At 41.7% G+C, this 26,106-nt stretch overlaps 7 protein-coding genes across 7 annotated transcripts; 6 read left to right on the top strand and 1 right to left on the bottom strand. All coding sequences in view use genetic code 12, as the record gives it.

Annotated features, from left to right (window-relative positions):
* Positions 1-2,442: 2,442 nt before the first annotated feature.
* On the top strand, positions 2,443-5,829 carry PICST_35572 (predicted protein; the record flags this gene model as incomplete). Its single annotated transcript, XM_001383795.1, has 3 exons — positions 2,443-2,650; positions 2,741-5,442; positions 5,530-5,829. 3 exons carry the CDS (start codon positions 2,443-2,445, stop codon positions 5,827-5,829), a joined length of 3,210 nt encoding a protein of 1,069 aa, XP_001383832.2.
* Positions 5,830-7,022: 1,193 nt separating this feature from the next.
* On the top strand, positions 7,023-9,327 carry CPP1 (tyrosine-protein phosphatase). The gene is made up of 3 exons (XM_001383794.1): positions 7,023-7,947; positions 8,182-8,350; positions 8,585-9,327. The coding sequence occupies exons 1-3, from the start codon at positions 7,307-7,309 to the stop codon at positions 9,242-9,244; spliced, it is 1,470 nt and encodes a 489-aa protein (XP_001383831.2). The 5' UTR covers positions 7,023-7,306; the 3' UTR covers positions 9,245-9,327.
* Positions 9,328-14,056: 4,729 nt separating this feature from the next.
* On the top strand, positions 14,057-14,855 carry PICST_30836 (predicted protein; the record flags this gene model as incomplete). The annotated part of the gene is made up of 2 exons (XM_001383793.1): positions 14,057-14,070; positions 14,129-14,855. The coding sequence occupies 2 exons, from the start codon at positions 14,057-14,059 to the stop codon at positions 14,853-14,855; spliced, it is 741 nt and encodes a 246-aa protein (XP_001383830.2).
* Positions 14,856-16,460: 1,605 nt separating this feature from the next.
* On the bottom strand, positions 16,461-19,559 carry SEC24 (SED5-binding protein 2 (SEC24-related protein 2) component of COPII coat of ER- Golgi vesicles). Its single transcript, XM_001383453.1, has 2 exons — positions 19,233-19,559; positions 16,461-19,130 (listed from the first exon to the last, which is right to left on the bottom strand). The coding sequence occupies exons 1-2, from the start codon at positions 19,479-19,481 to the stop codon at positions 16,656-16,658; spliced, it is 2,724 nt and encodes a 907-aa protein (XP_001383490.2). The 5' UTR covers positions 19,482-19,559; the 3' UTR covers positions 16,461-16,655.
* Positions 19,560-20,206: 647 nt separating this feature from the next.
* DBP3 (ATP-dependent RNA helicase CA3 of the DEAD/DEAH box family) lies at positions 20,207-21,868 on the top strand (the record flags this gene model as incomplete). Its single annotated transcript, XM_001383792.1, has 2 exons — positions 20,207-20,401; positions 20,474-21,868. The coding sequence occupies 2 exons, from the start codon at positions 20,216-20,218 to the stop codon at positions 21,866-21,868; spliced, it is 1,581 nt and encodes a 526-aa protein (XP_001383829.1).
* Positions 21,869-22,705: 837 nt separating this feature from the next.
* On the top strand, positions 22,706-24,785 carry ERO1 (protein required for protein disulfide bond formation in the ER). The gene has a single exon (XM_001383791.1). The coding sequence runs from the start codon at positions 22,947-22,949 to the stop codon at positions 24,708-24,710; it is 1,764 nt and encodes a 587-aa protein (XP_001383828.2). The 5' UTR covers positions 22,706-22,946; the 3' UTR covers positions 24,711-24,785.
* Positions 24,786-24,975: 190 nt separating this feature from the next.
* On the top strand, positions 24,976-25,794 carry PICST_30831 (predicted protein; the record flags this gene model as incomplete). Its single annotated transcript, XM_001383790.1, has 1 exon — positions 24,976-25,794. One exon carries the CDS (start codon positions 24,976-24,978, stop codon positions 25,792-25,794), a length of 819 nt encoding a protein of 272 aa, XP_001383827.2.
* Positions 25,795-26,106: the final 312 nt, after the last annotated feature.

Below are 26,106 nucleotides of genomic sequence, written 5' to 3'. Positions count from 1 at the left end.
GGGTCCAGTATCAGTGATAAATCTAGCTGATTTTTGAGGATAATGCAAACGAGTAGTTGAGCAGAAGCTAGTTGAAACTGGCCGTAATGATAGAGCTTATATGTGTATACCTTAGATGCAATAGAGTAGGTATAACAGAAGCATTAATGTGATGGCAGCTAATATATGTTGAAGTATATATTAGTGATCGAAAATGATTTTTCAGACCAATGAAAAATTTCGATTTGGCTTATGAGAAGTCGAACCAGAAGGTATGGCTGTGACAAGCTACAGAATGCACCAGTGATAGTATTGTTCACTAATTGAATATGACAATATGTTCAGTACGTCACAGTGACCAATAAATGATGTTTCAAAAACAGGCAACTGTGATGAATACGTTTTTACCAGAAAAATGACGAAAGAGTTCTGACGAGCTCTTCAGTGTAGCAGGTGTGTATGGAATAAACCTTTTTATGAAATGGCAGGGTTGAGACCGAACAGACTATATGTGAACAACCTATTTATGAACAGCCTAGTAGCGAACAGTTTCAATATTGTAGTGTGATCCGAGAAAAATGACGTTGGTGGAATATTTAAACTTTTCGCAGATACCTACGGCAGCAATGTCTCTGATATATATATATATTTACTGAGGGTTGACGTATGTCAGCACGAATTCGGAACAGAAGATTCAGACGGAAAAAAAGAAGCGCTAGCTATTGGTGTCTGGGTGCGAAACTGGCCCAAAGAAGTACGACTTACGAGAGGAGTCACAATTCGGTGCAGTGGCGGCTCTACCATTCTCTGGGCGCCCTATAGTGTCGTCCTCAAACTTCCACAAAACAGTTGGAGTCGCCAAACGGCCAGTGGATCCGGCCAATAGGAGCTCGAGAATTAATAAGCCCAATTTACAGACCTACAGAAAAGTCATCGCACGCTCTGTGCAGTCATTATCTAATCGAATCTCATCTTAGAACTCATACACACCATAGACCCCGTTATAGTCTCTAAGCGTACAGGCAAGCGCCTGAGTCAGACAGGATTATCAGATGAACGGGATCGCAAGATTCCTACTGGAGCAAATGCCCACCTTTAAGCACGGTCGAGCTCGCAATCTCCACATTCTCTGACGCGATCTTCACGATCTTCCCACTTTCGTGAACTTCTTCTCCGCATTGGTAGAGATGTTCGCAATCTGGAGAAGAAACTTTCGGTGCTTGTGCCGGTCCGCCAAGAAAACTGTCTAGAAAGCCCGACAGTGGATCGACGTTGAGAACAATTCACAATCAGGAGATGGCTGCTTCGGGAATGCGAGAGATGGTACAGTACTAGGGAGACTGTGGATTCGAAACCTGCGCTACCATCTTCCAACTTTGGGCTGGGAGAATGCGGCGGCGCTACCACCCGAGCACAAAGACGCGTCGTTTTGATTAATGGCTTGGGGGACATGTAAGTGCATAAGTGAACATATGAGAAATGTGATAAGGTGGGATGGACGGGCAGCGACTGGAATCTCGTCCACAAATCGAAAACAACAACAACAACAACAACAACAAAGAGAACGAGCAGACTCGCAATCTGACCAGAACCGTACATTTCATGGTGACGTTGTCCAAAATACGGGCTTTTGCTCGTGTGGCTCTTCCGGTGGCTACCAGCAGTCTTCTGACCTTTAGACTGTGCGGTCTTCGACCTACAATCCAAGCAAGGGTTCAGACGTCAGTCTAAACTCTCTAAAGTGAAATAGAAAATGGCCAATACATGAGCTGTCTCTGATAGACAGGCAAAGCTATTGTTTCCACAGGCGACCGACGTCCGACGGCCCCTGGCAGAGTTAGGCACAGCCAGAAACCGCGTTTTGCACCCACCGTGTCTCGTACCATATAAATGTATCTAATTAAGTGCTGGGGTCACATGACGTCCCCCTTTTTATTTAGATTTTCCATGAGAAACACGCACCAGTTTATTTATGTTTGATTGTTTATGTTTACGAGTCGGACTCCATGTGCACTCCATCTATCCACCATAATCTGGTAGGCATAGCTGGATTCAAAGTCTGTCAAACTGAAAGAACATTTTGAAAAAAGTAAATAAAGACCGTTTCTATTTTCCAGCCTTCACAGGTACTGAATTATTGTCGTTACAGGCTGGTTTCTTCGTTCACAGCCAGAGTGTTATACCCATCTCATACTTTTCATACCCATACATAAATCAAAACAACGGGTCTCAATAGAACCACATAGAACTTCAACTTCCCTAAATTGTACCATTTCAACAAGCACAGTCAAATTGTCCAAATTAGCACAATTGCTTCAGCCTATATATCACAGGTTAACCATTGCTCAAGAGCCACAACCAAATTACTACAAGTCATTTACTAGAACAGTTACTAGTTGAGTCACTATATCTTATCCATAACCACCTTGCATGTTCAGCTACTGATTCAGAACTTAACCAAAAATGAACCACCAACGCCCGTCGGTTTCTGGCGGAACGTCCTCCACCGCTGGAACCAACGGCAACTCGGTGACTACACCATCGTCTAGAAGAACCAATTCCTCTTCTTCTTCACTATTGTCATCTACTAAACACACACCATATGAAGATCCCAGCATCAGTCTCATGACTCCCAATCACAAAACAACAAATACAACAGCAGGACAAACCAGTAACAGACCCACTAGCCATCCTCGTAAAATGTCACGAGAGTCGTCATTGGCCCAAACCCCATCGATCTATATCAACAACAATCTGCTAGAGTACTTCACCAATAACCATTTTTCCCGGTCGTTCAACAGCTTGATCTTGGACGATATCAAAGACGAGCTCAATCCACATCCCAGCGGGGGCTCTTCTCGTAAAAAGATCAACAAGTCACCTCCATTCAATGTAAAACAAGATTACTATGGAGACAAAATCGACGCCTATCTTTTCGAAGATGCCACAGAAATAGACGGAATGAATGATGACAACGACAACGATATAGAAATTGGTCAAGACGATCTCGACGAAGAGGACGAATTTGATGATGACGATGATGAGTATAAGGACGAAGATAACGATTACGAAGGACCCTTCTCTTCTACATTAAGCATCATCAAACCCAAACGAGAAAAAGTACCAAAGAAACTGATTCCCCAAAACTTGGTAACGAAATCTAAACCGATAGATGAAACCTTATTGCATTCCGATGAAGAATCAGAAAAGCTTAAATCGTCACAACAGTCTTCTATAAAGAGATCTTCCAAGTTCCTCAACTTGTCTATAGATTCGAATTTCAAAGCGTTGAGCAATAGAGTCATGGAAGACATAGACTCCATAAGCGACTTGAACGAAATCGATTCCTCCATTATCGGAGCCGTAGCCCAGTCACTGAAACTACACACCAAAGAACATACCCCTATTAGCTTGAGTCCCGTGGCAACAAGAACACCTTTGCATCTTAACAACACCAACAAGTTCAAGCGACCCCATAAGTTGGTCAGCCAGTCTCCATCACCATCTTCCAATAAAGGTTCATCTACCACACTCTACCAACTTAGTCGCTCTTCACCTGAAAGAGTGCTACGTCACAAAAGCAGCGCACTCGACCAAGCCAATCTCTATTCGCCCTCGAAGTTAGGAATGAAAGGTTTCAAGATGTTCAAAAACGCCAATCGAGACGCCATAATATCACCTAATAGGTCTACTCCAGAGAAAAAGATATCAACCATTTTTGATACCAAGAATGATCACTCTACTTCAAAGTTAAGAAAGACCTCATTAAACTACAACAAGTCTCCTTTCAACAAGCCAAACTCGTCACCTCCAATACCCTCACTAGAATACTACAATGTAGACGACTTAGATGTTGATAGTCCTTCCAGAAGCAGGAAGTTTTCTAATTCTTCGAGCAACTCAATTATAATATATCAAGATGCAAATGAGCAACATAAGAAGAAGACTCTTTCAACCTTCCACACCACATTGCCTCCAACGGCACCTTTGCGTCCAGACTATGATGATAAAGAGAATAGAAACTCATATCGTTTTGTCAAACCTCTTCAAACAGCTTTCAAATCAACTGGATTGGTGAAGAAGAACTGTGCAAATACAGAATCACGAAAATTGCCTCCTGAAACTCCAGTCAAGAGGAATCCACTTATGATATTAAACACCAACAAGCCACTAAGCTCACATAGTCTCACCAACAATACTATGGGCTTGGAAGGACTTCACGAGGAAAACCTGGAAGAGTCTATTGAAATAGGTAGAAATAACTTGTCGTATAATTCAGGACTCAATGAGTCTCAAACAAGCTTCTTTCGGATCCCTTCAAGTTCAGCTCCAAACAAGGGACATATCTTGACCAAGGAAGAAATAGATATGGATTTGGGCTCAGATGCTGAGCTTGGTATACCAGAGACTCCAACCAAGTCAGTCAAGAAGTCACATTCCACGCCAGCCAATTTCAGTCCTTTGCATTTGCTTCATCCTCTTAAACCACCATCGCTCAAGTTGTCAAACGAAGAACCTTCTACGCCTACTAATTTGGTATTTCTTGGTAAGGGCGTAAAAGTAGACGCTAAGACCGAAGATCGAACTATAATGCAGATAATGAACCCTGATGATGATACAATCACGAGTTTCAATCAACTGCAAGAAGTTATTAAGCCGTCCAGAATAGACGATCATTTGGTGAATAAGTTCGGAATGAAAAACATCAAGTATGTGGGCAGCGGGGAATTTTCTATTGCTTACGAGTGTCTTTTCCAGGACCAAAAGTTTGCTATTAAGAGATCTAAGAAACCCATAGTCGGCAAATTGGAGCGTAAAACAATTATGAGAGAAGTCGAAGCTTTGAGAGTGTTGACTTCTGTCAAAGATAATGAGAAATTGAACTTACAGGAACAAGAAGAAGGGAAGGAGTACCTTGTATACTTCATTGAAGCGTGGGAATTCAACAATTACTATTACATCATGACTGAATTCTGTGACAACGGCACTCTCTTTGATTTCTTGGAAGAGAACAAGAATTATAAGATAGACGAGTTCAGAATCTGGAAGATATTGATAGAAATTCTCAATGGGTTGAAGTTCATTCATCTGAAGAACTATCTTCATCTAGACTTGAAGCCGGCTAACATTTTTGTTACATTTGAAGGATCATTGAAAATTGGAGACTTTGGTTTGGCCACCAAGTTGCCGATTTTAGAAAAAGACTTTGACTTGGAGGGAGACCGCAACTACATTGCTCCCGAATTGATCAACGACAAGATATATACACCATTTGCCGATATCTTTAGCGTTGGGTTGATGATCTTGGAAATTGCTGCCAACATCATCTTACCGGACAATGGTACGCCATGGCGGAAGCTACGTAGTGGAGATTTAAGCGATGCAGGGAAGTTGTCCAGTGACAATATTAGCATTTTTTTGCAACATCAAAACTTTTCATCTACGACGTCATACAATACGAACGTTAATTTCTCGTCCAACCAGTCGCTTAATTTTGAAGGACCGGCCAACTTCCAGCTTCCACTGTCTGGGAGTTCAGCAAACAGCAAGGAAAAGAATTTGCTCACCCCGAATGTACCTACAGTTGCAACCAGTGGTTGTAGTACTTCGACCATACGCAATATTCGCGACTTGATTCCAGCGTGGGCTCCGGAATTTCTAATCAGTGGAGATCTGATGATCTTGGACAAGTTGGTCAACAAGATGTTGCGCCCCAACCCATTTGATCGTCCCAACGCTACAATGATTTTAGAGATGGACGAGTGTGTAACTATTGAAAATCTTCGCAAGGCTGGAGCAACTATCTTCGAAGGAGAGTTTGGTCCCAACCCCAACGACGACGAAGAATAGAGAACAAAGCGATAGAGAGAGAGTTCGAGGCAGTAGAGAATAGAGGTGTAAAAAATAGAGAAAGAGAAGAGATAATGTGATAATGATAGCATGCAGTTAATGGTCGTAACGAGTACAATGCAACGGGCTTTTTAATTGTCAAATATACCAACCGTGACGAGAAGGACGAAAGGGTCATTGTAGAACTTTGTAGAGCTGTAGGTTTAAGCAGGCACAATACCTTACTGACAAAACGAAAGTCGGTATCATAAAATCAAACAATATTGAACAATGTTCAAGTGATTTTGTACCAGGATAATATTCAAGAAATCAATAAAATATTTAGACTATTGAGCGATGGAATGGAGTATTTTTAACCCACAGAAAAAATAGACACGAGCAGTGGGCACACAATAGAGCGACATGGGGATACGAGATTTCTATCACCGTACCGTACCTGGCGGTGTCATTAGTCTAGAAGTGGATAAATGGAGGCAGCCGTTGACTAACTGCAGCAAAGTTTGGCTAGCATGTGTCGAAACAAGAATTAAGCCCGATTTCTAATCCAGATTCACATTTCAGTAAGGTACCATCAACCGTCGTGAAAGGGGGCCAGAAACAGGTACGAAAAGGTCCGAGGTCCACAAATTGTCGCCCGCCCTGAATTCTGGTTCAAAACGGCTTCTGGCCCCTATACAGTCAAGGGGTGATTTTCTTATACCATTGTTCATAGCCAGTAGTCGACTCGCGTACCTGAATCCACAACTACACGGTGGTGAGAAAGGGGTACAAAATTATAAATGCAGATACAATCAGAACTGTCAGTTAGCCTTGGGCTAAGAACTCTAGTTGGCGATTGTAGTGGAACAGCCTACATGGTCAATTGTTAGAGAGCATTGTGCCATTCTAGTCCCATTTCAGAGTGCCATTATCCAGCGGTGGCATTGTCAGTAGCGGGCTGTAGCTTTGCAGGAGCTCCATCTCGGCCAATCCATGTACTGTCGCTGTACTGGCAAGAACCTGTTGCCTACTGGTGTGTTCACCACAAAAGCGATTTTTTTTTCGCCAGGCCGGTTTCCAATTGGGACACCTGAAACATTTCATAATAATCAGAAACAGAAATCTGAAGCTGGGTAGCGGTTTTAGTCGAATTTTTTTTTCACCACCACCACTACTTATTGTCACAGATTTCCTAACCTTACGAGACGGGTCAGCTCGTCATCTCTGGCACCCGCTACATTTCTGTCTTTGTCCACGTCTAACTTTTCACTGCTTCTTCACTTGTACATTTTCTACTTCCTTTTCCACTGCTCTCGCTACTTCACTATTCTGTTTCAAGTCTCAGTGCTCATACTAAATTCAGTATATGTCCAGACGTCTCATTTCCATATAAAACTTTTTTCATCTGCCACTGCGCCGTTTCGACTATAACTACTCCGTTCCACGTCCCAGACCCTGCCGTCAATCCGAAATACACAACTTTTGGCTGCTGCCGTCTATGAGTCCTTTTTTAGTTGAGTCCGCTGCCAACACAGACCAAGACCGTTCGCAAAGGTCTACCACTTTCAACGTAGAGACCCCACCTACTCCCCGGTTCCACCATCAGCCGTACACTCGGAGTTCGTCTTTCACTGCCGCTATCGCAGCAGCTGCGGCCATAGCAGCCACGCCGACGTTATCAAACAAGATCCAAAAGCTTCCAGCCATGAGTAGCTCACAGAGACGATCATCGCACGATGGCTTACCTACAAATTCAAATAAAACCACGTCAAAGACGAGTACTACCAGTAGTTCCAGCACCACTAATTCTACTAATCATATTACCGATTCCATTACAAATACTGGTGCTATACCCATTACCAGCATTCCTGAACCTTCTAATGCTTTCCCCAACTCGGATCCTCTTGTGGGTATGGTCAACTATTCACCCAAACACTCGCGAAAACGCAGTTCGCTCACCATGAACCGAAATATGAAGAATTTGTCATTGAACCTAGGTGTCAGCCACTCCAATAGTAGTTCTGTAGATTCGAACTCCTCATACACGTATAACGCCAACTCACCTCTGAAACTGCTACCATTCAATCCTCCGCCATCGTTTGGCAACTCGTCCCAAAGATCGCTACCTTTATCTAAACTGTCATCCAACGACTCTACATCAAACCAAACCAGTAGCATTAAAAGCAGTACCAGCAACATCATCAACAGCTACTTCACAACTAGAACCAATAGCAACACCAATATCGACAATACCAGTAGTACTACAAACAACAATAGTATATATAATTCTAATAGCAGTCCAACGAATTTTACTACGGAGTCTTCTTCAACCACGACTACCATACTCCATGTTCGTCAAGGCAGTAACAACAGCAGTAGTCACAACCAGTACGACTCACCGTTGGTCACACCAGCAGTGACCAGAACTCCTAACTTGCCTCCCATGATACCGAGACGAGCTAATAGCAGCTCAGCACCTCATTCAAGCGACATAGACGTATCACGCGAAATGGGATTCAAGTTCCCTGCTTCAACAAACGTAGTGAACTATGCTGATTTTAAGCCTCCCGCGCATCAGTTTGAGGAGCAGCCCCCTAAGTTACGGAGTCCTCTAATACTTAATGGAGGCAATACGCCACCTCTAGCAGCAGCTACAAGAAACATCGCCTCAGACTTAGCTACTGTATCCATCAAGGACTTGGTCAACGACGACTTGGACGAGTTCTTTCCTCAACCACCGCATGGAGGAGTCCAAGCCGCCAAAGTTCTAGGACAGTCCCCAGGACAAATTCGAAGCTGGTCGAACACATCCAGCCGTAAGAATTACAGCAATAGTAGCAGCAACAGTTTGGATAGTAGTGACATTCGGAAACTTATCATTCCTGAAGAGTTACAGGAATCGAATCTGCTCAACGCCTATAAAGATGGGCCTCGTAATGTACTCAACGGCCAGATCTACTTGTACTCAGACCCGGTCCACTCTGATTCAAAAGTAGATATCAACAACTTTGACCTCATCGTCAATGTTGCCAAAGAGTGCCAAGATATGTCGTTGAGCTACCGTAACCAAGTAGCGGGCCAAAGAGAGTATATCCATGTGCCGTGGTCTCATACTTCTGCCATCTCCAAAGACTTGCTAGCCATCACCACCAAGATGGAACACTTCTACTCACTGGGCAGACGTATTCTTGTCCATTGTCAGTGTGGAGTGTCACGTTCAGCTTGTGTCGTAGTTGCGTTCTTCATGCTGAAATTCGGCTTAAATGTCAATGAAGCCTACGAGCTCTTGAAATCGGGAACAGAAAATATCAACGAGACTGTCAACAGAATTATTGGTGAAAAGGGCAACCGCATCGATGCGTGTGACCGTATCTGCCCTAACATGAGTTTGATCTTTGAACTCATGGAATTTGGCGAAATCTTGGGCCAGAACTAACTACTATTAACGAATGATGATCATATCTATCGGCTATAAGGAAATATACATATAGACGTAAAACGCGGTTATTAGAAAAATGTCGAGTGAAGTATTGTAAGAGATGGCCATATGCTATTATACTAATAACAGAGTAATAGGGTGCTATTAGTGAAGTAGGAAACAGATAAATATCCAAGGAAAATCACTATCTCTATAGATTGAAGATATGTACTGCATATACCTATTATCCATCACATGTCATGATGGCCTGTACGAGTACTTGTTTTTTCGGTTACAATTATGGAAGAAAATTTATATATTAGCCAGTATTCTTCAGATTCCCAGTCATCAGCTCTCTGGAACGTACATACCGATTGCGGTATCCAACTCAACTCACTACATCGTCATCATCCATAGACTCGACAACTATATTCTATTGGCACCGTTCCACTTTCGTTACTTTCATACCAAACTACAACTTTTCCATATTGATACTCTTGATATCTCTAGAAAGACATCTATTTTGTCATGCCATACAACCGAAATAGCAACTATTACAATCAGCGATACGGTGGTGGGCCTCCGAAAAAGTATCAGGGGCATGGCTCTGGAAGCAACGATAGTGGTGATTCCAGTATGCCTCCATCTAGCAGCTCTTCACAGAATACCAATGATAAGGGATACAATGCTTATAGTAGAAGAGGTAATTCTGGAAATGAAAGAAGCGACAGAGATCGTGACTACTATGGCGGATACCGTTCAAACCACAGCGAAAGACAGGATGGAGGAAGACGATACGACAACAAGTACAACAAGTACATGAACCCATCCGCACCAAATTCGGGAAGTCAATCTAATAACCGAAACCAATACTCTACCACCACCAAAAATGGAGGCAGCATTTACTATGGAACAGCGTCGTCTTCTTCGTCTTCTTCTTCTAATACACAGCCACAATCATCGGCTCCATACAAGAAACGACCTGGTATAGATAGATATGAATCATTTCCAAGGTATCGTGGCTCTAACAACTCGTCAGTTGACGAAAGATCCCTTCACAAATCCCTTTCCAGTGGCAATATAGGTAGAGATTCAGTTTCTGACAGACGAAACAACGACTATTCCAAAGAGAAACGTCCTTCTGGCCAGCCCAGCTCTGCAGGTCAGGGGGGTTTCAGAGACGATAGAAGGCACAGAAGCTCGTATGGAGATACAAGAGATTCCAAAATTGACAGATACTATGGTGGAAATCAAGAAGATAAATATTCGCCTGTTTCGGGCAGGAATGAATTGGCAAAGAAAAATTCTGCATCTACTGAAGACTCTACAAAGAAGTCTGTAAATGACAATATCAATACTAAAGATTCTTCTCCGATTACTGACCCGAAATTGTTACACCTATTCGATGATGATCTTCCAGACGAGCCTAAAGAGAACAGTGTGTCGGTTAAGGAAGAGATTGAAAAGGATGATAAGAATGACACTGATAAAGTGGAATCTGCACATCCAGTAGAGAAAGAAATTGTAGAACCAAAGAGAGATGTTGAAGTAGATCACGCTGCTCTTGATATCCAACCTGAAACAGTATCTCAAGATAATATACCTCATGATATCCAAAGCCAAGCTGAAGAACCCAAAGTTACTGCTTCTGTAGATACTCCAAAGAAGACCTCATTAGCAGCATACCTCGAACACAACAATAATAAAACTAAACAACGTCAAGAAGAAGGTAAAGAGAATGAAGAGACTTCAACCGAAGAACATAAAGAGGTCAGTATAGCCGAAGAAGACCTATTAGAGACGGAGTCTCAGAAATTGATACCTCCTAAAGATGATGAGATCAAAGAGATTGAGAAGAGTTCTGTCGTCGAAGAATCAGCACTTGCCGAATCGGTATCTTCCCTTGCAACCATTTCTAAAGAAAATGATAATAAAGATGATAAAGAAGATGAAGCCAAAGAAGCAAAAGATAACCAAAGTGTAAACGAAGGCACTACTGAAACTGGCGATACTTCAACTTTGTCTCCTATCAAAGAGTCGGCATCTGAAGTTGATTTCAATTTCAATACCTTGGCAAGTATACCTGAAGTTAGGGAGAGTCTCCTATCTAATATTTCGGAAGATGAAAAGGGTGAAGTCCAATTAAAGATTGGCGAAGGAGAAGATGAAGCAGACGAAGCAGAGTCGAGTTCAGAAGCAGAAACGATTATTGCCGATTCGCCTCCTAGAATAAATAGAGGAAGAAAGCTCATTCGTAAGAAGGAACTTGACGAGGTCCGCCACAACTTGAAGAGGAAGGCGATGTACAGTTCGGATGAGGACGAAGATGACGATTTTCCTCTGAAACACGGATATCATAATGATGACGGCAGCCATAAGAAACGGGATTTAAAACCATACAAGATCAAGAGAGATTCTGGAGGACGTACCTTACTTCAACGTTCTTGTAAGAAGGGAAATCTTGAAGAAGTCAGAAATTACATTCAACGGGGTGCAAGTGCAAACGAAAAAGATTTCTGTGGTTTTACCTGTTTACACGAAGCTGCTTTAGAGGGACACACTGACGTTGTTCAATATTTGATAGAGAAAGGTGCCAATGTCAATGCCAAAGCTGATGCCGCTGGAGATATGGAGACCCCTTTAATCGATGCTGCTGAGAATAAACATTTTGATGTAGTCAAACTTTTGCTTGATAATGGTGCTGACCCTAGTATCTACAACATCGATGGTTTCAGCGCTTTGACAAAGATCCAAAATGAACATTCAGGCGAAGGCGCTTATAGTGATATTATCAAGCTCTTGGAGGAAGCGAGTGCCAAGTTCAAGTTGGCTACTAAAGTTGAAATAATCAAAGCTTCTTCTCCTACACCTGATCCTATTGTAGACGATCCAAACGACAATTACTTTGGCGAGCTTATCAAAAAGAAAGGTATTTATAAGTATGCTGCTGAAGGGTCCAAAGAAGTCACAGCCAACTACTTCGTTTCGGGTAATAGCCTTAGTGCTAAGCCTGATATTTTAATACTAGCTGCTAGAAACGGCCATGCTGAATTAGTTGACATTATACTTGGATTGAATCCTACGCCATATAACATTGATACTGAAGGTGGATGTGGTATTACGGCTTTATTAGCATCAGTTGGAAGAGGTCATTATGACGTAGTTGAGAATTTGTTATCAAAAGATGCTGACCCCTTTAAGAGACGTAAGCAGGATAAGTTGAATGCATTACAAATTGCACAGAGATCAGCTCACTTTGACCCAAAGGAAATCAAACTCATTGAAGAATATATGAATAAATCCAATAGAGGAGAAGTTAATTCTAATGTTACTTCCACGGCAGTTTCGAGAGCAGCATCACCAACACATTCATTGGTGTATTCAGCAGTAACTTCTACTGCTGCTTCTCCTAATATCTCTGAAAGCGAAGAAGATGATTCATTCGAACGAGAGTCCAAGGCTACGCGTGTCAAGTCCAATGACGAGAGAAAAAGAAAGCATCCATCGGACAGAGAACAGCAATCCAAGAAGTTGAAGAAATCGAAGCTGGAATCAAAGGTCAAGATTCAACCAAGCAGCGTTTTCAAGGAAAGTTCACCAGAACCTCTTGAACGCGTTACTACTAGAGAACAATCATCAACGCCTCCTCCAGAAAAGCACAAGGTTAGAGCTATGCATATGACAGCATCTCCCTCCCCAACTCCATTAACAAAAGCACAGGAGGAATTGAAGGCAAAGAAGGAATTAGAAACGAAAATCTGGCAAGAAAAAGTAGAAGCCAAGAAGAGAGCCAGAAGAGACATGTTCTTGAAACAAGAGAAAGAGAAAGAACGTCAAAGGAAGGAAGAAGAAGAAAAGAGAATCGAAGAAGAAAAGAAATTGGCAGAATTGCAAGAGAAGGAACGAGTAAGGTTGGCCAAAGAAGCTGAAGAGAAGTCAAAGATCTTGCAAGTTCAACGAGTAGAATTGATGAGACAAATCACGATTGAGAATTATCCTGTTGGATTAAGAAGAGCCAAATTCAACGTAGATTCGACCATTGAGGACTCGAAGAAGTATTTGCCTTTGTACATTTTTAACATTAATTCCGTTCAGTATGTGACAGATCTTCAGATTTCTCTACTTATGGGTGCACCTATTTCCAAGTGGAATTCCAAAATCAGCAACAATTCTAGAGTAGAAGCTACAGCAACTGACAAATCCAAATTGTGGAGATTATTTTACGAGATTATTGGAATTGATCCCAGCCTCGATGTCCACCCTTGTGCGAAGTCGAGAACCGAAGGACATAAGCAATTCCAAAACTTGCTAGTACATTTTGTAAAATTCGAAGATATTTCCAAGTTAGTTGAAGAAGAATACCCTACAACTCATGAGCTTGTTTGGAAGAATTTCAAACAATGTTCTACGGAGGTTGTCTTAGAATCTTTGCGTCCTTTTGATGAAGTCAGTAGGTATAAGCACTGTGTTGTCAAAGAGAACGAAATGGACGTAGTAGTGGATACCAAAAACATCTCCAAGTTCATTCCACCTCATCTAGGCTATAGAAAGGACACCATTAGAACCATTGGATCGCATTCAAGACCATTATGGTGATCTGAACACAATACGACAGTGTTTTCTCTACTTGAATTATGTATCATACTTGTTCTATTTAATCTGTAATGAAATAATGATCATGTAATATTATACAGAAAAAAAACTAATTATGTAGTATAATTTTAGTGAAGGAATTTTAGTTTGTGCTCATTGCGAAAAATGAGAAGTAATGAAAAGTTCATAGATTCAAGTTTATGAATTCTCTTAGTAGACCATTATAGAATACCGACAATGTCAACTAAGAAGTATGTAAAGATAGAATATCTTATTCCATATTCAGATTTGACTAACAAATCCCTATAGGATAACGAGGAAGTCGTTATATGATGATGAGGAAATTTCCAGTTCAGATGATGGAGATTCAAACCCTTTAAGCTACATGCCCAACTTGGAGTTTGAGTTTGTTGAAGTGGATAAAGATACGAACGATATTGAAATAATACCCGACGAAAAGGTTGAAGAACTTGAAGAGAATGTAGCATCTGAAAACGAAGAGTTTGACTTTCCTCTATTTGCTAGTGTTGCTTCCGATGAAAGGGAAGATATCAAGAATAAAGAGGGACAGGACGTGAAAGATAATGTGGCGAGACCACAGGTGATGAAAGTTTCTTTGAAGGAAGACTATGAAGAAGTAATAGTAAACGAAAGACCAGAATCGTACTATTTTGCTCGATTTTCAGAAGAACAAAAAACACAATTCATAGCAGCTGCCATAACGGCAGAAGACATATATGAGCAGGCCAACGTTGTGATAGATCTTCAGCCCTGGAAATGCATAGACTTGAAGAAGTATAATCTGAAAATAGAGAACGAGCTCCTCAAGAAGAAGTTGAACAGACGTCCTGGCAAGAAGAAGAGAGAAAACAAAATAGCATGTAGAGAAAGAAAGTTGGAAAGAGCCAAGACGTACAAGAAAATCGAAAAGGAGAAGATGGCCAAGTTGAAGAAGAAGATGTTCCACAAGAGAGGAGGCAAGAAGCACAAGAAGAAGGAAGTTGCACCAGCAAAGCCAAAGTATAGAACGGAATAAACTAACGACAATGAATGAATTTGAGTTCTTTAGAAAGTATCTCAGGCCTGAAGGTTATGCGGAAATTCTTTTACTTAGTTTCCGTTTCTTTATTTGCGTTTGTAACTACGTTAATATGAAATCTTCACGTCTGTCTTAAAGAGTATACTGATAGACTATTCAAAAAATGCATCATCTACGATAATTAAAGCAAATGAGAAGTAATTTCGTCAATGAAAACTTCCCTAGAAGTAATTGTAGTTTATTTAGTCGTACATATTGGCAATTGGCCAATTGTGTGAGCTAAACAAGTGTAGTCAAGTTTGTTGAGTTAGTATGTGATTTTTAAGTACTAAGTATTATTGTATTCATAGTGCGCATACAAAATCAAGAACACAAATCAATGAACACGAATCTCATTCAGCGAAACATTGTTAGTAGTAACAAATAAAGACAATAACTTTCATTTATCACTATACAATTAACTGTTATTGTTTGGAATGACAACAGTAGAAGTCAAAAACGAATTGGAAGACTTCGAGGCCTTTCTAGAGCCAGATTTCCAACTGACTCAGTTTGCCAATGATTTGCTTCTAGCGACCAATGGTAGTGACGGTCCTGAATTGGATCTTTTGACTCCTATCAAGAAGCTCAAGTTTGACATTGACGAGTGCAACAAACGAATGAGTACCATTTCTGCGAACAATTATGAGACACTTGTAGCCAACTTCACCAAGATTGAAGACTCAGAAGATATACTCCGCCAAAGAATCAATCCAGCAGTAGAGAGAGTCAACCACTCGTTTGATAGAATAAAATCTGAAATAATAAGACCGTATGAAGATGCATTGAGATTAAATAATGCACTCAGAAAGATCCATTTGACGTTGGACTTGTTAAGAGGAGCTTCTTTCTTTATCTTCTTGATTCAGCAGATAGAAGAGTTGGACAAAGAGGTCTCCAGTTCTTCTTCTAACGACTACAAGGATCTCATTAGATTAAGTAAATTACATGTCCAGATTTCAGAACTATATGATCAGAACTCTACTAACGTGACGGATGCCTCGGTACTCTCAATCAAGTTCATCAGAGATTACCGTCCACTTGAAATCACGAAGAAGACAAATCTACAGACTCAATGTGTTCTGGTGATAACAAACGAGTTCAACCACCATACAGCTTTCACATCGAAAAATAATACTTTAAAGAACAACTTGATAGCCTTGAATATATTAAATGAAAAGGAATTCTTCCTGGTGATAGACAAGTCTGCTATCAACAAACAGGTTCAACAGTCCCTAACACAATTGTCACGATCTTTGCAATCTCCAAGAAATTTCACAGCTATTGTCACGGAAATTAAAGAAGAGTCATCTGAATATTTCGAAAAGTTGACGTCCATTTTATCGGAATGGGAAGTATCCAGGAATATCGGACTCCACAACAATCTCTCTCCTAACGAGAGCCTCTTGAGTATCATACTTCATAGCTATGAAGTAAATAAGTTGTCTGAGCTCTACTGGTCAAGATTGTCGTTCAAGTTTAAGAAGAACATCGCTGCTACAATGGCAAGAGGAGGTCCCATAGCCAAGAACCTCAAGATATACTACGAAGGTATTAGAAAATCCATTGAAGAAACGTTCAAGAACGACAATGAAAGAGACTTTCTTCTTGATGCTATTGATCTCATCAAGGGTGCTAGATAGAGTGATTTAACCAAAAGACAATTGCAATAAACAATACATTAATGAATTTATATAATGTAGAAATAAATTTACGTGATGGACATGGCAGACAACAAAATCAATGTCCTTTTATCATCTACTGGGAAACCTTGGTTTTTAAGTTGGTCAAGAAGTCTCTGTATGATGGTTCGCTGCCGGTCTTATCTTCAACCAAGCAGCTGTAGGCCCACATTCTCAAAGCCATCAAGTCACGTTGCTGGGAAATCTCGATTGGTTCGTTGGAGGATCCACCAACAACGACATACAAGTTCTTCCAGACAATGGAGTCGTTGTTTTCTCTAATTTTGCCAATGATTTGACGAACTCTGAAGTTAAATTCGGACTCCTCATCACTGAATTCAGGCAATTCAGTCTTACCTGTTGGAATAGCATACAAGTTGTCTGTTCCAAACAAGTCTTGTACTAAACCAGGCACAACGTTACCGGATACCCACAAGAACAATTCACTCGAGTTGTCAATCAAGTACAAACCGTAGTTTTCCCATGACGACTTGGAGTCGTTTATAGGTTCGGGCAACATGATGTTGGTTGAGATGACTTCCTCTTCTTCGCCAGTTTCTTCGTTGACTTGGATCAACTTTTCTGGCAAGCCGCACTCATCAGGCATGGTATGCAAAGCGTATACAGTTGGGTAAATGTACTTAACCAAATATGGGATTGGCAAGGAGCCCAAGTTGTTCAATGCAGCAGCCCTATGGTCAGAAGGAACTCTGTCTGCTCTGAAACCCAAGTGCTTGGTCAAAGAGAAGAGCAAGATGGGCAACATTCTCAAGTTTGTGGACAACTGCAAAGGAGAAGCACCGGAAACGTTACCAGCTACCAACTCCTTCTTGTAGACGTTCAAGATATCCACCACTTTGTTGACCAAGAAGTCTCTGGCGTCTGGTAAAGAGGATGATAATGCAGTTTCGATGGCTTTGTGTGTAAAGATATTGGTAATAGCCAACTGGTCAGCAGAAGCATAGATGTCGTTCAACTTGGACGACGTGGGGATAGCCAAGTTCATGACTCTGATTCTTCTTTCACCGAAAGAAGTCGAGTGCAAGACTGCGGCCTGGAAGTACACCACAGGTTTATTGATGTTTTCTTCGATGGACATTTCAATGACATACGACTGATCTCTTGGGAATGTTGGGAATGAACACAAGTCCGACGATCTGTTGAAAAAGTTACCGTAGAATGACGACATTCTGATACCAGTAGATCCTCTGACTCTCAACACAGCTTCCAATGCTATGTCTTGGGACAAATGGTCGCTGACTTCCTTTGAAAGTTTGGTGACATCCTCGTTCTTGGCACTGGTCCACGCAGGATAGAAGTGTGATTGACCGGCTGTGAAACGAGGCAAGTTCGATAATGTGGCTACATCCTGGTAGGAAGAAGAGGTCAAGAACAAATCCACAGAGATCTGCGACGAGTTACAGTTAACAGCAAACGACTTGTAGAAGCTGTCTGCCGAAGATAACAAAGTCTTTGCTTCTTTGGGCTTGCCTGAAACGCTGGCTTCGTCTCTAACGCTCAACTTACCTTCACCAATATTTGGTAAAGTAGCCGAGAAACAGACCAATTTACCTCCAATATGGCTGATCATTTTGTGACCCGACTTCAAGGCAGGGCCCAAGGCAAAGCCCTGGTTGGCGGTGTCTTCAAAGTAGCTTGGGAAATCAATCAATAGCTTTTCAACTGCCTGTCTGTTTTCGTCCAAATTGACCAACAACCCGTCTGGTGAGGGCAAGAAGGGCTCGTCGATGTCGGAAACAATCAACACCTCAGTGCCGTCCAAGCCTTCATTGAATCTGAAGTAGTGCAAGTTGGAGTCAACTCCGATGAAAGCCACTCTAGCTGTCTTGGTTTTGTTAGGAATTCTGTCCAACGACTCCAAGATAGTTCTGGTGATGGTTCCCGTTAAACCCGACTGAACAGCGTTGATAGAAACATCGATGATAAAGGTGTAAACGATCGGTTGAGGAGCTCTGGCCATGTATTCTTTGGGAGCAATGAACTCAACGACGGCATTGTTCAACTCGACTCTGTCGAACTTATTCTTAACGGTGCCGCTGATCTCGTCGTATTCAAACAGCGAAGGAATATCGTTCAACAAATTACAAAAGTTACATCTCCATCTTCTACCGTTTTCAGCCAATGTCACAAACGGGTTGATATACCCACGACAACGGCGACATCTAGAGATTGTTGTGTCTGAGGTCACGGGAACGTCTTCCTGCTCAACTTTCAAAGCGTTGTACGGCTTCACTACGAGAGCCAAGGGCAACTTCGACTTTTTCAAGAGCGACGAGTTGGTGGGGATAACATTCAACGTCGACCGGAAGTATTCTGGTTGTGCATTGGCGGTTTCTGAGTTTGGAATCAAAGTTGTTCCAGCTGGTAAGACGATTGGTGGAGGAGGCAACGACAAGTCAGAAATGGGAGGAGGCAACTCACGAGACAAATCTGTCGTATAGAGTTGATTCAATGGTAGCGCCGCATTAATGTTGCCCTGTTGAAGGTAGTACGACGAGGCACCAGCAGCATTGCCAGCACGAGATTGGTGCTGTTGTGTTTGCGAGTACGCGTCATATGGAGAATTGGCACCTGGGTTGATATTATTGTTGTTGCTGTTAGTGTTACCAATTGCAGCACCCGTACCTCCTACAGCAGCATTTGCATTAGCACCAGGCTGCTGGTACTGGTTATAGCCGTATGGGCTCCCAGCAGCAGCCTGTGGAGCTCCTGCTACGGCTGCCTGGTTGGGGTCTACATTCATGCCCTGGAACTGTTGGTTCAACTGGTCCACACCATAGTTTGGCTGTTGGAATCCTCCGGCTACAGGAGGAGTTCCGAGCTGAGAGCCGGGGCCGTTGGTGTACAGCGGCTGTGGGTATGCTCTTCTCTTGCTGGACATGTCAGAGAGTTTTCACAGAATTGAGAAATGAATCGAGACAATTACGGAAAGAACAGTGGTGATTGAATGGCACTGTTTGGAAATAGTTGTTGAAATTTTATGGCTCGAAATCAACTCGATTCGGTGCGAATGCGAAATAGTACGTGGTCAAAAATTGGGATGGGATGTACCGAGAATGAAGTGTACGCGTATATTGAGGAACGTCTGGGGTACTTCTTCTTAGTGTAGTTTGTGGTAGAGCCACTTGTTAGTACTTTCTATGGCAGCTATGAAAGTGTTTGTGTTGATTGTTCTATACATATGTCTATATTGATTGTATGGTCAGGTCTCTGGCTGAATATGTGGGCTCTGCTGGTAACACTTCTTGTCAATGGTGCTACAGCTTAAATAGCTATTTCGCAGCCTTATATATCCGTTGTGCTCAACCAGGTAGCTTATTCGTTTTTAATTGGTCAATGGCTAAATAAGAGTTTTCGAGCAGAATATGTATTCATAATAACTGTTGGTTTCGATTTGTAGTACTTCCGGGGCCACTGGATGCTGCTACGGACTACCTCTGGTGGGTCTTACGGTGTCTACTCTTAAACACCCTAAATATATTCTGCATAGACTCAATTTTCAGTATCAACTCTTTTTCGCACCTTGCAGCTCATTGTGCGGCTCATCAGAAATATAAAATATTAGTGAAAAATTCAGAGATCTTTATTACACCACCTATTGCAATCATCACTAAAATGGTTGAGGAACATAAGAACAAAAAGAGAAGACAGGAAGACGGCCCTGCTGACGTACCTGAAAAGAAGGTGAAAGTAAGCAAGTCTGAAAAGAAGGACAAGAAAGAAAAGAAGGAAAAGAAGGAGAAGAAGGAAAAAAAGGAGAAGAAAGAGAAGAAAGAGAAGAAAGAGAAGAAGGAAAAGAAAGTGAACAAGGAAGAAAAGGAAGAAAAGGAAGACAAGAAGGAAAAGAAAGACAAGAAAGAAAAGAAAGAAAAGAAGAAGTACGAGCACACCGCCACCATCTCTGGCTCTGCCCAATCTTCTCAAGGCTACACTCAGTCTGAATCGCTCACTAACTTACCACAATCTGAAATCGATAGCTTCTTAGCTACCAATGAAGTCACTATTGAAGATCCTCACAGTTTGAACTTGAGACCATTGTTGTCATTTGACCAGATACAGTTGAACTCCAAGATCAGCGCAGTAGTGAACAAGTTTCCCACGCCAACCCCAATCCAGTCTGTCGCATGGCCATACTTGTTGAGTGGAAAAGATGTCATTGGTGTAGCTGAAACCGGGTCTGGTAAAACCTTTGCCTTCGGTGTTCCAGCCATCAACAACATTTTGACTTTAGGTAAGTCTGGCTTGAGTGTGTTGTGTATTTCTCCAACCAGAGAATTGGCCTCGCAAATCTACGACAACTTAGTCGATTTGACCAGTAACACTAATGTCAAGTGTGTTTGTGTTTATGGTGGTGTTCCCAAGCATGACCAAGTCAAGAACTTAAAGAATGCCAACGTCGTCGTTGCTACTCCAGGTAGATTATTGGATTTGATCGAAGATGGTGCCGTCAACTTGGGCACTGTAGATTACTTGGTTTTGGATGAAGCTGATAGAATGTTGGAAACCGGATTCGAAGATGCCATCAAGGCTATCATTGGTGGAACCAAGAAGGAAAACAGACAGACATTGATGTTCACTGCTACCTGGCCACAAGAAGTCAGAAAGTTGGCATCTACGTTCATGAATCAACCTGTCAAGGTCAGCATTGGTGACAGAGATGAGTTGGCTGCCAACAAGAGAATCACCCAAATCGTTGAAGTCATCGAACCTTTTGACAAAGAGAAAAAGTTGTTGGGCTTATTGAGACAATATCAGTCTGGATCCAAGAAGAATGACAAGGTGTTGATTTTTGCATTATACAAGAAGGAAGCTACGAGAATCGAAGGGTTGTTGAGAAGAAACTCCTACAACGTTGCTGCAATTCACGGAGACTTGTCGCAGCAGCAGAGAACCAATGCATTGAACTCTTTCAAGAAGGGTGAGTCGAGTTTGTTGTTGGCCACGGATGTTGCAGCCAGAGGTTTGGATATTCCCAACGTCAAGGTGGTCATCAACTTGACCTTCCCCTTGACTGTAGAAGACTACGTTCATAGAATCGGTAGAACCGGTAGAGCTGGTCAAACTGGTACTGCCCATACTCTTTTCACCGAACATGAAAAGCATTTGAGTGGTGCCTTGATGAATATTTTGAGAGGTGCCAACCAGCCAGTTCCAGATGAATTATTAAAATTCGGAGGTCACACCAAAAAGAAGGCTCATTCCGCTTACGGTGCCTTCTTCAAGGACGTGGACATGACGAAGACTGCCAAAAAGATCAAGTTTGATTAGTGTACATAATAGACAATTGTATAGTAGCATAGAATAGACATAAAAGCACTTCTAACTGGTAGACAATCAGTTGATAATGAGCAGCCTGGCATTCCGAGAAAATGACACGTTGTCTGCGGAGATTATACAGATTGGTACATGGATCATACATGTACTGGTGGATCATTGGCTTTCATTTGTAAGCCATTGAAGTGTATGGATTTTGCCTCCATAGTTAACGGGGTTAGTGAAATGGGTGCAAATACGGTTTAGAGGCGCAAAAAGTAACACGATAGTCTGACGTGGACGAAGGCCTGCACATGCGTACGGGCAGACAGACAATGATTCGATACTGTTCCATTAGGTTCTAGACGGAGCGGGCACCAATTGGAACCTGACAACGGGTATACGTGTCAAAAACGCTAGGATCCGCTTTCCGAAGTTCCAAGATGAATCTTGTACGTTTTCAAATTGCTCAGTTTACTCCCCATTTTGTATTGTATGCTTCAGCAAAACTGAGTCTGAAAATTTCGGTACGTAGACCGCATAATATTATTAACTAGACAGAATCAGACACTTTTCACAACTGTAATAGTAGAAGCCATGAACCAGAACAAACGTAAGAAGAGCAGCAGACTGTGAGTACGACGAATACTCAGCAGTCTAAAGTCTTCCATCTTATCTTATCATTTACTCTTTCAGCTCTTGAAAACATGAAATTGCATACACTATCAGTTATCAAAGTTTCCATTTGTAGGAAGGAGGTGCACAGAGCCAGCTGGTGGGCCGGCATCTATATTTCTTTTGTAGGATACAAACCAAATCCATTTTTTCATTAGTCAGTAACTCCGGTTTCAGCTAGTACCGTTCTGTTGTCATAAATACTTGTTCATTTCGTTTTTTATAGACTGTCGTAACTGTTCATATCTTTTCGACATTTTCCATACTTCCTATTTCTGTTGTTGAAGAATTACTTTTGATTGAAATTTTACCCGCAGTCTGGAATTATATTCTAACCACTTTAGAACACCATAGATAACATTTCATACTGACCTCCATATCAAATCTACACATTAATACTTTCAACTAGCACTAAAGTATGAACTTCTCCTACTTTGTCCTCCTAGTGCAGGTGCTTGTGTTGTCTGTGCTGGCTCTGTCCTCACAATCGTTGCCCCAGTTCAAATTCAGTCCGTTTGACTCTCCCGATTTCTGTTCGCAGATCATTACCCCTACTTGTAACACTACCTTCTCATACATAGACGATGTCAACAAGGCAATCAGACCTTCCATGAGAGACCTCATCAAGACGTCCTACTTCCGTTACTTCAAGGTCAACTTGGACAAGCAGTGTAAGTTCTGGAACGCGCAACACTTCTGTGCCACGGAAAACTGCGCCGTGGAGATCTTGTCCCCTGAACAGTACAACTGGACTAAGGTCAAGAACGAAAACCTCAACCCCTCTAAGTTGGGTAAAATTGAACGTGTTGGTTCTACTGCTCGAGATGGAGCTCTTGAAACTGAAGAACCAGAAACCTGCGAAGACTTGGACTACTCGCACATAGATGATGATCACCAATGTGTCTACGTAAATCTCTTAGAAAACCCAGAGAGATTCACTGGTTATGGTGGAAACCAATCGTTTGATGTCTGGAAAGCCATCTACTCAGAAAACTGCTTCCCTAATACCAATCCTATGTCTATGATCGGAGAGGAGAAGGAGCAGTGCATAGAAAAGAATTTGTTCTATCGACTTGTAAGTGGATTGCATGCTTCTATTGCAGTTCATTTGTCGAACGAGTATTTGGAGCCAGAGACTGGTGAATTTTATCCAAACTTGCAAGTTTTCATGAACAGAGTTGGTTCATTCAACGACAGATTGGCCAACATCTACTTCAACTACGCATTGGTAGCTCAGTCCCTAGTAAGATTGGCTGAGGTCTTACCTTTAAAAGAGTTTATTCACTCTGGCTATGATGATATCTCTCCTGCTCAACAGAAGCACTTGTTAGAGAGCAACGTCCTTGACCCTGAGGAAAAGTACGACGATTTATTGTTGAACGATATCATTCCTGCTTTGGCTTCCAACTCATTATTTAACACCTCAACTTTGTTTGACCCCTCCTCTGTGGACCCCAAGTTGAAAGACGAGTTTAGGGCTAGATTCAAGAACATCTCAGCAATTATGGATTGCGTAGGTTGTGACAGATGTAGAATGTGGGGCAAGATCCAGACCATTGGTTACGGGACTGCTCTCAAGATATTGTTTGAAAGTGAAGATCCAAAGAACCACGACATCTTGAAGTTCAGAAGAATCGAAATAGTTGCATTGTTGAACACTTTCGACAGATTGTCCAAGTCCGTGGAAGCCATCAACAATTTCAAGAGCATGTACTTAGAACATCTTGAAGATGTCAAAAAGGGCTTGGCTAAGCCAGGTGATTACGAAACTAAGCATAGCAATAAGGGTGGGTTTGATTTCCCTTTTTTTTCTACTCCGGATTCTTCTGCTTCCTCGAAGGGCTCAGAATCTACAGTAGCAAAGAAAAGATTGCCACCTCAACCAAAGAAAACCAGCGAAGGAAGCAATAAATTGTACTACGTTGAATCTGAAAAGTTGTACGATGTCAGTAAGAGAACTTTCAGTGACGAATTCAAGATTGCTGCCAACGAAGTGTGGGACGCGTTGAAGTTTGTATTGTTGAGCTACAAAGAATTGCCTGCCAACTTGGCAGAGATTGCTCTTTCGAAGTTGATAACGTACTGGAATCTCCTTATTGGAAAGCAGGTCGTATTTGACTACAAGAGTGAAGTACCATTGGTTGACGAACAGCAACAATACGATCAATTATTTAGCGAGTGAATTTTAGCATAATCCTTTTGTACTTAGCGGTTTATAGATTTTTAGGTTCTTTAAAAAGTTACATGAATATTAGAGTTGTATGTTTGTACTTCATTACGGTACAATTTTCTGCTTATTTTTTGCGAAATATTCTGCAAAGTTTTTCGCAGCCACTAATCGCACAATTGGCGTAATAAATGAGAAACTTGAATCTACTTTAAAGCACCCTTTATTCTCAAGAATTGAATTTCTATTCAATTTTCTCCATGTGTGCTATTTGTCAATCATGAAGTTTTTCATTTACACCTCTTTGATTTTGCTAGTCTCTCGATGTAGAGCAGACCTTCCAGTTGAATTAAAGGATTTCAAGATGGTCCCAAGAAAAGCCTTGGACTCAAACAAAATTATCAGGATTCCTTCGCTTGACGAAGACACAGATTTATCGTATTTTGATAATATAGACAACGTTATTGTGATCGAGGACACTGGAACATTAGTTGTCAATAAGCACAAGCTTAACACTGCGGAAAGAACAGGAGGTAACATGTTTGCTTTCTTTCCTGACTTCAAACCTGATAAGACAACATGGTACGAATTTAAGCCTGGAAAGTCAGACACTGTGTTGGGTCCCAGACTTCCATTGAGTGGGTGTCTCAATAGCAACTTTGGCGACGGTGGATCTCTCGGAGGGTCCATCTCGACAACTTTCGGAAAGACCGCTACTTTGGATTTTCCATGGGTTTGGGACTTGGCTGGTATGGTTCTGGTCAATCTAGACTGGAGTCCTGAAGTAGTTTCTTCGGTTTCCTATCTGGGATCCTATTCTTGCAATATCGGTAAGGGAGAAACCGGACAGGTATTCATTCAGCCTTTCTTTATTGAAGTTGGCAACCCTCAGTCAAGAACCATAAAGATCAATAGAGGTAGAACTTTCACAAGTCCTTTTAGCAAAAAGCCAACACATCTTGAGATAGGAGAGTGGGGTCACCTAGGAAAGAAAATCCGTCTCAACAGTCCTTTTGCCATGCCAATTTTCACCTGTACTACTGACCCTAGATATCTTGCTTGTGGTGCCAACATTCTTGGTGATTCCTACGCGTTTTAGTGGGACCGAGCTACCACGTCTCAACTGTTCAAATTTTGTTGATCAATTTCTGCTTCCACTATGCTAGTAACTGTAGGCTATGCTGAACACGTCCTTCGGCTCTCTATTGTTACTTTCGCCAAACAACTTTGTCCTGTAGCTCGGCTGATATGAGTCCTTATCTATTAATAAATTAGCGGAAAGTAAACAGATATGCACTCCACAAATTCCTGTTGATAAGGAATACAAACTTAAAAACAAGAAAACAATACAAACGTAGGACCGTGACGAGGAACAGTTGGGTTTCAAAACAACAACAATAATAGAGCTATT

This window comes from Scheffersomyces stipitis, chromosome 3 (assembly GCF_000209165.1).
Source record: "Scheffersomyces stipitis CBS 6054 chromosome 3, complete sequence".
Lineage (NCBI taxonomy): Eukaryota > Fungi > Ascomycota > Pichiomycetes > Serinales > Debaryomycetaceae > Scheffersomyces > Scheffersomyces stipitis.
This window is presented reverse-complemented; position numbering and strand designations above follow the sequence as displayed.